The sequence below is a fragment of the Podarcis liolepis genome (assembly GCF_965112155.1).
Source record: "Podarcis liolepis genome assembly, chromosome: Z".
NCBI lineage: Eukaryota > Metazoa > Chordata > Lepidosauria > Squamata > Lacertidae > Podarcis > Podarcis liolepis.
In genome coordinates this window covers 50,012,067-50,024,279 of record NC_139570.1, presented here as the reverse complement: position 1 = coordinate 50,024,279, position 12,213 = coordinate 50,012,067, and the positions used below count along the sequence as shown (strand labels likewise).

The following is a 12,213-nucleotide window of genomic DNA, read 5'->3' as shown; positions in this document are numbered from 1 at the left end:
CTCTTGACCACTGCAGAAAGTGTCCCTAGAGGGATGCTGTACAGAATGAAGCATGGAACGGTTTCACAGCTGGGCCACTCTGCGGCTGGGTCATAACTGGCTGAGGGGAGGAAAAGTCATCTGCTTCCATTTTGAGAGATTTTTTTCTACTTTTGAAGCTGTTTGTCAAACAATTTTCCTTCTCCAGTGTAATAGTACACATGCGTGCTGCTCAGTCCTTATCCCCCATTGAGCGGGAGAGAAAGGATGTAATCCCTACAGGAACCCCTCCAGTTACGTGGCAAAAATGCTTATGAAAGTGAAATCTTGCTGCAGAATGTGCTAAAGAGGAGCCCATCATGACATGTTTGGTGCAAACCTGTGAAGCTCCACCAAGACTCTGCCACAGAAACGAGGGGCAGGAGAAGTTTTTGCCATCAGTCACACTCTTGCTACAGCCTTAAGCCATGCCTGTGACATGCCTGACCCATCGGGAAGCCTAAGCAAGATGTACCTGGATTCTCAGTGGAAGCCTTGCTCTTCCAGAGAGTACAGCAAGCGGTGCTTATCCCTCTTCCCCTGAACAGTTCACTCACTTGAAGAAAGTACAGCCTTGGGAGGGACAGAGCTCTGCAGGCTATTGCCTCCTTGTGCGTAGGCTTCTCTGCAGTTCTCAGCTGGTAGCCTGTTGCTTTGAGAAGATTGGGAGGTTAGGGGAATGAGGAGGGAAACAAGGAAGGACAGCCAGATATATTTGCAAAATGCAAAACTTGGTCATTGAGGCCAGTAGTGAGTGGTAGAGTGAGGCTCACTTGACCCCAGCCAAGTTGCTTTCCTTATGCACACACGCATAACACAGTGGAACACTGAGCATCACAGCAATCTTCTGCCTCTAGTAAATTGGGCAGACGGTTGGCTTGCTGATGGGTCTCTGCCCAAACCCCTCTGAACTTCCATACTCTTGTGCTAACACAACCAAGAGCTCAGCAAGCTGGCATGTTTCCGGAATGATAGTTTTATATATATATGACTCCATCTGCAGGAGAGGAGAGACTGTTCTGTTCCTCCCCAGATAATCAAGCTCATGTCTGTTGGTATTCATCTTAAATCAGCTGGTCTGCCTTGGGTTTTGTAGACGTGTATCCCAGCGTTGAGCCCGGCAACCAGCAGCTCCCCATGAGAAGCCGCAAGAATGACCAGTTTTAAAAAGAAGAAAAGGCGAGGAAGTTTAAAAACCTGGTGTGGCTTTTTGTCTTTTGCTTAATGCGCAATTGGTGAATTTTCCTTGTTTTAAATGAGAAATATATGCAGTTAGCTCTCTGCTGACAGTGTCCTTGAGGATTTGACAGTGAAATTTTCCAGCATTTGCTCTTCGTTAGGATCCTGGCGGTGTCTAACAAGGCAGCCGAACTGCTGGTACCTTCCACTCCTGTTTGTTCTCCGAGGGCTTGGGGGCTGCTGCAGTAAGCACATCGACCGGGGCTGATCATTACAAGGGCGCACGCCACCATGAATAAAAATGTCACACATACTCCCCCCGTCTCACAGCAGTACAAAATGTCAGCCCTGTCAAACACACATTGCAGGGAGCACTGAGCAGTCGGTACAAATTGGAAAGCCGAATATTCCCCCGGCTTCCTGATATTCTTCATTTGAAGCAGAAGAAAAACAGTTGTTAACCTATTAGCTGTGTGATTTTAAACTCTGCTGAAGCCAGAGATGGACAGGTTTTCTGGGCACGCTGGGCTGAATGTGTTCCAGGTTTTGAGGAGCTGACCTCTCTCTTGTTGTTTTTTTGTCTTTGAGGGGAGCCCACAATGACTTTCTTGTGGACGTCTGCTGGTTCTTGGTGGCATTTCAACTGTCACGCTTCAGGAACTTGGAAAGACTTTCTGAGCAATTTCCCCCTCTTGTCCCCTCCCCCACCCTGCCAAAAATGAATTGAGCTCATGCTCTAGACAAGCGTCTGGGAAACAGTTTGCTCTCCACAGCAGCCTTGTGAGGTAGGCTAGGCTGAGATATGCAGTCCCTTGCCCAGGGTCACCCGGTGACCTTCATGGTAGTGGCGGGGGGGGGGGAATCTGACCCCTGGTCTCTTCCAGCTTCTAGCCCAGAACTCTTAACCTTATGCAGCAGTGTATATTGAAGGAGCAGAAGCCACAGCAAGGCTTTTAATTAAGTAATCAGTATTTACTTATTTCCATTATTTATATGCTGCTCACTAACTCTTTTTTCTGGGTGGCTTAGAACAATAAAACATACAGATCGTCAATCAATAAAACAGCAAAGAGCAACATGAAATTTCAGTAGCAGCAAATAAAACCGTATAATAATGTGTGCAACGCCACTAAAAGTTGCTGGAAAGGTAGTACAGTGAAGGTGCCAGGCAAACTTCCCTGGGGAGAGCATTCCAAGTCTGGGGAGGCCACCACTAGAAAGTTGGGCTTTCAGGTTGATTCTGTAAGACTGCCCCAAAGGCATTGGCATTCTAAGTAAATAAGTAAATTCCAACCACAACAGCAAGACCTTTAGGAGGCTTCTGGGCCTTGGTAAGCAAGGAGGTCATGATCTAAGCTGGGCTTGGGGAGCAGGGGAAATGGGGATCCGTGGGAGGCAGAAATAAAGCTGCACAGTGCACCCCTACAGTGTGCTTTTATATCCCATCGGCCATGACTTGGAATCCAGCCAATTCACTGTTTTGACTTTGCCTTTTGTTCAGAATCTGACATATGTCACAAACCCAGACTCTTCCGTGGCTTTCGGGTGGGGGTATCCAATTTGTGGTTCTGATGGGAAGGCCTTGCCCATCTGCTTTGGAGGTGTTTGCTGTTGGCTTGGAACTGTACAGCTGGGACCAGGCACAGGCGTGCTTTTATCACTACCTGACGGATGACAACTTTTGGTGATACTTGTATTACCTAAAATAGGATGCTTTTCCTCTCATCTTTTCACCACTTTTAAATTTCAAATAGGAAGCAGCATAAGGTTATCCAAAAAAGGATGTTTCCACTTGAGAGAAGTGAAGAAGAATTCTGTGGACAGCTTAAAACATGAATGATATGTGCTGCCATTGTTTTTCAATATTTGCTTTTGAGAATGTAAAAAGAGCCCTGCTGGGTCTGAATAATAATAATAATAATAATAATAATAATAATAATAATAGTTGTTGTTGTTGTTTGTTTATACTCCACCCATCTGGCTGGATTTACCCAGACACTCTGGGCGGCTCCCAACCAAATTATTATTATTAATAATAATAAACTAATAAAACAGACATTAAAAACTTCCCTAAACAGGGCTGCCTTCAGGTGTCTTCTAAAAGTCAGATAGTTGTTGTTCTCTTTGACATCTGATGGGAGGGTGTTCCACAGGGCGGGTGCCACCACTGAGAAGGCCCTCTGCCTGGTCCCCTGTAGTTAGGTGAAAGGCCTAACTGGTTCAACATCCTATTTCCCATATTGTCACACAGATGCCTCCCACTGCCTGCCTCCGTCCCCCAGAAACAGTACTTCTGTCTTGTTGGGATTCAACCTCAATCTGTTAACCACCATCCACCCAAGTGTTTAGAGAGAAGGGAAAAACCTCTGTTTTCTGTTTTCTCCACAGTTTATACGTTATTTTATGGAACTCTGTTAGTCACTGTTATTCTGCACTAGGAAGCCCCAGCCATTGTCCTCAAAGTTGCCGTTGATGGGCGGGTGGAAGCCCTCCACTGGTAATAATAATAATAATTTTTATTTATACCCCGCCCTACCCAGCCAAGGCCAGGCTCAGGGCAGCTAACAATAATAAAAATGAGTTGAATGAATGCAACTTAAAAACAACATTAAAACAATTAAAATGCAGCCTCATCACAGGAGGAGAAAGGAAAAATGAAAGAGGGGGAGGGAATCCAATTGGCTCCAAGCCAAAGGCCAGGCGGAACAACTCTGTTTTACAGGCCCTGCGGAAAGAAATCAGATCCCGCAGGGCCCTGGTCTCAGGAGACAGAGCGTTCCACCAGGCCGGGGCCAGTGATGAGAAGGCCCTGGCCCTGGTTGAGGCTAATCTGACTTCCTTAGATTTATTCATTGGTAGCAGTGAATAAAGCAGGAGCTGCCTGGAGAAGACCCCCGCCCATCACTTCAGGAGAGCTCAGAGCACTCTGCTGTGTTTCTTATTTATCGTGCAGGTTACAAATATGGTAGCATACGGTGGGTTGTCCTTTGCTGATACAGGGTAGTGATGAGGAACATGTGGCTCTCCAGATGTTTCTGGACTCCAGCTCCTGTTGAGGACGCTGTCTGGGGCTGATGAGAATTGGAGTCCCAGCGTTCTCTCTGGGACCCCAGGCGAGCTCTTCTTTTTACAAGAAAAGAGGGTGGGAAGCCAACATCTGGGGCTTTTCGAGCTCAAAGGCAGTGTCTTCAGACCCTGGAGAAGTGGTGTGAAATCCACACCATCACCATCTCTGGGCTCAGGCCAAGGCTCCTGCCCAATGCCCTCGCAGCGGGTGCATGCAGAGTGCACCACAGCAGCCGTCAGGAGAGCCAGGAAGCATCCCGCCCCACCTCCCTTGCGGAGACCCCACTGCCTGTTCCTTTGACAAGAGGCCTGTGACAGTAATTTAGCTGCCTTCAGCAGCACCAGCGTGGACATCCACAGCCTCATCTATGTAGCACAGGTAATTAGGCTGATGTTCCACCACAGCTTCCACTTCTGACCTTTTGGAAACAATGTGTTTTGCTGCATCAACAAATTAGCTGCAAATCGGATGCTGGTTTTAGTAAATATAATTTTCACGTCCTTTGAATATGTGTTTGCAGTATGACGGGGGGGGGGGCTCCTGAACTTGAAAAGAGAAAGCTCTGTGGGAGTGGGTGGGTGTCCTTCTGCTCCCCCTTTTTACTTGTCTTGCCAGAAAAACGAGGGCCTTCCTCACAGGCCACCTCCATTCCAGCAGTGGCCGTTACTGGAATGTTTCAAATGCGGGGAGAATGAGATGCATCCCCTGTGGCCAGTCCTACACGTAGGCAGGAGGGGGAAATATCCCATGCAGTTGCATCGTGCAAAGGGGAGTTTGGTGCTGAGTATCACAGTCCGTGCCCAGAGGATCTCTAGTCTTCTTTCGTAATTTAACAAAGCAAGCTTCTAGCCCTTAACTTTTCATAGAGGCTGGAGAGCGTCTGGGCACTGCAGGATTCCCCAGGGCCTGTCGTGAGCAGCTCTTTGCATTTTCTCATCACAAGGGGGGGGGGAGAGAAAATCTCATCAGCTTTCCTTGGAGTACAGCGTTTTTGGTTTTGCTAACCGTTCTACAGACCCCTGCATGGAGCAGAGCACAGGGGTGCAATGAAGGTTTTAGTCTTTCTGCTCCTTTATAGAGCTGGCTTCTCCAACCTGGTGCCCTCCAGCTGTTTTGGACTGCAATTGGGGCTGATGGAAGTTGTAGCTAAACAAAGCTGGATGGCACCAGGTTGGGCAAGATCGTAATAAAGACACAGCCAAATTCTCCACATTTCAAGGGTTGCAAAAGCACCACCCTTCTAAATGGTGTTCACAGTGGCTGCAGCGCTGTATTTTGGCCTGTGTATGTGTTATAAATCTTAAAAAATATAATATAATCCATGGTTTTCCCAGAATGTAAGAGCAGCTCTACTGGGTCAGACCAAAAGTCAGTCGGGTCTAGTGCCCTGCTTCCTCCAGTGTCCAACTGGATGCCTCCTCTGAGAAACAAGCAGCAGGGCAGAAGGGCAACAGCCTTCCCCTGATGCCTCTCTCCTCACCCCTCCAAACAGCTGGTATTCAGGTAGACTGCCTCTGAGCAAGGATGTTCCATTGAGGAGTCACATCCAGTATCCATTGATAGACCACTGCCACTGCCTCCGTGACTTTGTCTAATCCCCCAAAAGGGCTCCTGAAATGGACTAGAGATGGTTCCCCACCCCATTTACTCGCACCTGCCCTGTAGTGGTGTTAGACCTGTCAGCTGCAAAAAGCTTGGGGGTGCATCTCAAAGAGGCCTTAAGGAACTGCGTATTTAGCATGCAGCAATGTCCAGTGTGCTTTGTATTTGCTGATGACTGAAGTTTCCGCTTTGATGCCACAGCTAAGCACCCGACCAGCAAGACCACCTCCTCCCAAGATCCACCGCTCCTCCAGGCCCGTGAGTAGCTGGCCGTTCTTCCTCTCTGCTGCCACCTTTAACCCTGCACTCTCCATTGTCTTACTAAATCCTGCTTGGTGGGCCTTGCCAAGCCCAAAAGGGAACCGCTGCCCTTTCGTTGGTAGACTTACGTCTAAATGTCTTCCTTTTGCTCTGCTTGTCTTCAGCAGGGTCTCTGCTGCTCTTGTGACACCTTTCTCTCACTTTCAGTCCTCTAGGCTCCACATGCAGTTTTAGCTAGTGAGCTTTTGAAGACTTGCACCGGCCTCTAAATTTCGACCCTAGGTTTGCAAACATCCTCTGCACTCTGGATCTGTGCCCTCCATGTGTTCTGGAAGAAAACAAAAGCAGTCATAGAATCACAGAAATGTAGACTTGCTAAATGAAGATCAGGTTAATTTTTCCTTTCAGTAATCAGCATATAACTGGAAACAAGTAGCTTTTCAAGCGGAGGACCTTGCAGTGTACTGTCATGCGGTACAGGATCTACATTAAGGAAATGCTGGTCCCCTTTTAGCAGCATTTCATTCTCCTTCACATGTCCTCATTGTCAGATACCTGCGAAGATGTGGCATTGATTCTAGGACTCTTCCTCCTTGCCCAAAGAAGGAGGTTGGTGCCTTGTGTGGAAGAGGGGTTAGCATGTTGGACTTGGGATTGGTGAGACCACATCCCTGGTCAGCAGTGAAGTTCAGTAAGCTAAAAAGGATCCTGTGTTGGGCAAGATCTGCCCCCCAGGCCCCCTGGCCCTGACAAACGCCATTCCAGCAGATGACGCCATTGCTCCTGCTGTGAAAAACGCGCCTTGACTGCCCACCCCAAAATCCCTGTGCCACAGTTGGTGTCATTCAGGCTGCTCTCCTTGCAGTCTTTGGATTTTTGTCCTGGCAACCCTCATTTTACCAGAGAACCCTGTTTTCTTTAATCCGATTTCTTCCATGAAAGTGAGATCAAAGAAACCAAGGGCAAGTTTCCAAACTGTCTTGCTAAAACTGAATAAGGGAATTTTGCTGCTGCTGCTTCAGATTCCTGCTCCTGTTGGTTGGCAGCCAGGTCAGGTGTGCCATTTGCTCTAAACTTCCAGTGCATGTTTTCTGAATTTAGTTCCGGTCGTGCATGTCTTTGCAGTGGGTGTTCAGCTCGGCACGTCATTGTTATGGATTTATGCATTGATAATTTCCCTTCCTACATGTGTCAAAGGTGGTGCTGATTGCTTCTGCCTCTGTTGTTCAGAGCCCTTGATGCTGGAGACCCTTGGGGATTTGTTGAGATTCATTACCTAGGAAATAAACTTTCTCTGTGTGTTTTATCACCCTATAGCTAAAAGCTTTGGGTCATGTCCCCCCTTGTTCTCCTCCCAGCAGGCCCTTGCAGCAAGAGTTTACAAAGACAAAATACTGCTGAGCAACCTTGCTCCAAGCTGGCTGGTCTTGACATCAAAGCCCATTTTGCCAAGGGTGTTTGATCTCTCAGCTGCAATGCCTTAGTTGTCCTCTGAGATATTGTCACCCATCTGTGTGCCAAACATGGTGGATTAGAGGGTTGGGAGTTAACCGCAGAAGGTGCCATAATAGCTGGTTGTTCCTAGATGGGAAGCTTTATCGCAGGACATGTTGGGAGGGACATCCCTGCACAGCATTCCAATTTCTCACAACCTGGGGGAGTTTGGTTACACAGAACCAACTTGGAGGAAAACTGTTGATGCTCCCAAGTCATTCTTGGGAGCTTCACAGATGGTTTCATGCAGTCAGAGTCTCTCCGATCATGTTGCTACTCGCAGGACTCCTCTCTGCAAAAACCAAGTCATTTAGAAAGTAGTCCCAGGATCTCAGGCCCAAGCTCACAGTGGCATCTGCTTTGAAAACAGTCTGCAAAGTCTCTCCATTTCCGTGCATGTGTTTAAAAAAGTCACATTCTCCCCGGTGAAGATCATTTGCTAGAAATGTGTCAGGAATCCCTCCCTTTGAATACATCATATGTTTCTATACCCAGGCTTGCCAGCCTGTGGTCTTCCAGATATTGTCTTCCAACAGTACCCATTATCCCTGACTGCTGACCATGGCTGGGGCTGATGAGAATTGGAGTCCAATACCATTTGGAGGGCCACATGTCCCCCTCTGTTGGTGTTAGGCTTTCAAGCTCAATGCCAGCACTGTGAATTGGACTGGTAGGAACGCTTCGTTCTGCACCAGCTGAAGTTTCCAAATGCACAGAGCACGTTGCAGTAATCTACTCGAGCTGTGGCAGTGGCCAGATCCCATATGCGGCACTATGGAGGTTTGTGGAGGACAAACCTAGTGCTGTGTGCTTCTTCTCATCCACCCTGCAACGCTCCTATCCAGATTCTTTGTTGCCTGGAGCACTTCATGGCAGCTGGGTTCAGGAAGTGACGTCTTCACAGAATCCATGTGGGGCAGCCTTTACTAGCCTGGTGCCCATCAGCTGCATTATGGCTTTGGTGGCTGGGGCAGATAGGAGTTATTAGTCCAAAACATCATGAGGGAAGCCCGCGGTTGGCTGCCTCACAATACCTCAACCTTCAGTTTCTAAGGGCTGACCAACAAACCACACCTTCCTCTTCTTTCTTCCCTGCAGCAGCTCTTAGAATAAAAACCTGGTTCCAGAACCCTGATCCATTTTACGCCTCCAGAACTCTTTCCCTAAGAACCTGTGTGTGTGTGTGTGTGTGTGTGTGTGTGTGTGTGTGTGTGTGTTGCTCAAGGAAGGCAGATTCCTCACGTGTCATAAAGGTCAGCTGATGTCCCCAGGTAGGCAGAAATTCCTGTAAACTGCCCATTCAGCCCTCACATGATTGGCCTTTGCCCTCCACATTGTTGCACAGGCGCATGGCACTTTTGCACTCAGTGCGCATTTAACCCTGTTCTTTGGTAGCGTCTGAAATCCTGCTGTGATTTGGCCCTTCTCCCAACCCCTCTCCCCCATAATAGTCCTCTCAGGATCCAACACAATCCTCTTTAGCATCCCTCCCCTGGCGCTGGGGAGCTGCCTTTGCTGGCAAGAACGGGCTGCCTTCCCCACCCCGAGAGGGCTGCCCCTAAGGTGAAAGTGTTCGCCGCACAGTGACAAGCCAGCTTTAGGCTTAATTAAACAGTTTTCCCTCTCCCTCTTTCTCCCCCCCCCTTTGCTCCTTCTTTCTCTCTCTCTTGCCTTTCCTTCTCTCTGTGTTTTATCATCCCTAATGAAGCAGTCTCCTCCATCGATCCTGCTGATTGCCAAGCCATTCCTTTTGTTTGCTGGCGCTGAGCCATGCAGCCGCGCTCTGACAGCTCAGCTCCTCTAATTAGCTCTGTTGTTCTTTTCCCCCATGTTTCTCCGCCTTGCAAGTTCACTCGAAGTTGCCGCAAACTTAATCCTTCTATTCCTGCCATGAATTCGCCGCCTTAAGCCGTCTTGATTGCAGAGCGAGAATCAGCCTTGTGTGCAGGCCACTCTCTGAGGCCTCTAGCATCTGGTCCTCCCTCCTTCCCATGGGGCAGTGGCATTCAGGACCTCTCTGGGGTCTTCCCTGCTTCCCCAGCGCTGCTGCCCTCATGCCAGTGCTTTGATAGCAAATTTCAAATGCAAAATGCTGAATCCATGCTGAGCTGCATGCTGGCAGGGCCATTTCCCGCTGTGCAAACCAGGGCTTCAGGGAGGGCAGGTCAGCCACCACTCCTTTGGTCAGAAGCATCTGGCACTGAGTCCCTCGCCATAGCAGAGAGAGAGAGAGAGAACCTCCTTTTTGTCTTTCATAAACCAGCACTTTGCTTGTCCCCCAAAGACTATTCCATTGTGGACTTCTCTGGAAGGGGTTACACTCCCTATGAGAAAACAGGTCCGCAGCTTTGGGGTTCTCCTGGATCCATCTTTGTCACAGGAGGCTCAAGTAGCCCAGCTGGCAAAAGGCACTTCTAACCACTTAAAGAGCTTTTTTGCCAGCTGGAGCTGGTATGCCAACTGCAGCCATTCTTGGGCTGGGATAGCTTGCTCACATTGATTCATGCATTGGTGACCTCAGGGCTTGAGGGTTGCAACGCCCTCTCTGTGGGGCTAGCCTTGGACTTGGTCTACAGCTAGATTATTGATGGGGACAGACTATCCCCACCATGTAACGGGGGTGCTCAAAAGCATGCACTGGTTGTCTGTGCACTGCCAGACCTGCTTCAAGGTTCTTGTGTCAGTTTACAAGACCCTTAAGAGATTTGGGACGGGTTTCTCAGGATCCACCTGGTCCTTTATACTCCTCCCTCTTTGGGAAAACCACTCTTCTGTGGCTCAGATGCTCCATTTCCACCAGGAGCCAAGCATTCTGCTGCATGGAACGCCCTTTCAGCTGAGGTCAGGCAGGCCCCCTCCCTGCTGAACTTCCCAATAATTTTTTATTACAGCGGTGCCTCGCAAGACGAAATTAATCCATTCCGCGAGTCTCTTCGTCTTGCGGTTTTTTCGTCTTGCGAAAAAGCGGCTATTAGCAGCTATTAGCGGCTTAGCGGCTATTAGTGGCTTAGCGGCTTTAAGAAAAACGAAACAAACTCGCAAGAACTCGCAAGACGTTTCGTCTTGTGAAGCAAGCCCATAGGGAAATTCGTCTTGCGGAACGACTCAAAAAACGGAAAACTCTTTCGTCTAGCGAGTTTTTCGTCTTGCGAGGCATTTGTCTTGCGGGGCACCACTGTATTCCAGCAGGCGTTTTTACTGAATTCTGATTTTATAATATTAATTTATTTTTATTTTCACTTTACTGAGTTTTTTGTACACTGCCTAGAGGCATTTGTGATTAAGTGATATATAAATTGTCAAAGATAAATAAATAAATAAATAAATAAACAAACAATATTTATTCTGCAGGCAAAAACCCTGGAAAGCACAAAAATGCTGTTTCTTTTACAAAAAGCCTTGTGATTGTGTTCTCATTTTGTATTTTTATGTTGTGAACCACCCTGTGATCTTCAGATGGAGGCTGGTATACAAGTCATTAAAAACAGAAGAAGAAAATATATTTTGGGGACAATATTTTTGGATGGCATGGATACCTGGGCTGTGATAAAGTTAGATCACATAGAGGATTCCTTAACCATATAGTGAGAAAAAGTTTATATGCCGTCTGGGAGAAATATAAATTAATATTAGAACCAAGAACTCCATGGTGGTTATCGCCGACTGAAGCAACAACAATCCACAAGAAAAATATGAGTGATAATTGGCCAACCTATAAAGATCTAGAAATGGAATTAAATAATTGCCCTATAAATTTAAAAATTATTAAGAGCTAAAGAAAATAGGTATAACATGGCTAGAACATCACCAGCTTAACACTGTTTTTGAAAGAGATAAAAAACTGAATGGCTTTGAGAATAAAACCTCTATTTTAGGCAAAAAAAATTTGCTGCAAAATATTAAGAAAACCCTATCCAAAATGTACAGGTTACTTTTGAATTGGCATTTAAAGGATAAAGAGATAAAAGATGTAATGAAAAAGTGGGAACAGGATGTAGGACACCCGATAGAGCTGTGGAAGAAGGTATGGAAGAAAAACCAAAAATTTACAGCATGCTACCAAATATGAAAAAATTGGATGAAAATGCAGTATAGGTGGTATAGGTACTCCTGTCAAATTATCTAAAAATAATGAAAACCACAACAATAAGTGTTGGACATGCAAATCGCAACTGGGAACCCTTTTTCATATGTGGTGGTCATGCCCAAAAATAAAAAAATTCTGGGACACAATCTATGATGAAATGAAAAACTATTAAAAATTACATTTCATAAAAAGCCATAAACATTCCTTCTTGGGATAATAAATAGAAGAATTCCAGAAGGAAAAATAAGACCATTTTTCTATGCAATAACGGCGGCTATGGTATTAATAGCCAAAAATTGGAAGGGTAATTATATACCATCTAAAGAAGAATGGCTACAAAAGTTAAGTGAGTACTTGGAACTTGCTAAGCTAACCGAAGCCTTAAGGAATAAGACTAAAAAAACTATCCAGAAGGAATGAGAATGCCTAAATACTTATTTATTGAATCAAGGTTCAACAACCAGGATTTGGCTGTGTTTAGAATAAACCAGTAAGTGAGAATATG

General features: G+C 46.7%; 1 protein-coding gene across 6 annotated transcripts in view; it reads left to right on the top strand.

Annotated features, from left to right (window-relative positions):
* The window catches only part of DENND1A (DENN domain containing 1A), a 268,183-nt gene that overhangs the window by 237,379 nt on the left and 18,591 nt on the right, over nucleotides 1-12,213 (top strand). For 4 of the 6 annotated variants that reach the window (XM_083485795.1, XM_083485793.1, XM_083485796.1 and 1 more), the window contains one exon: nucleotides 6,068-6,124. The exons of the other annotated variants lie outside the window; for them this stretch is intronic. In XM_083485795.1, coding sequence (XP_083341921.1) covers nucleotides 6,068-6,124 — 57 coding nt within the window. The remainder of the gene's footprint in view (nucleotides 1-6,067; nucleotides 6,125-12,213) is intronic. 6 annotated transcript variants of the gene reach the window in all.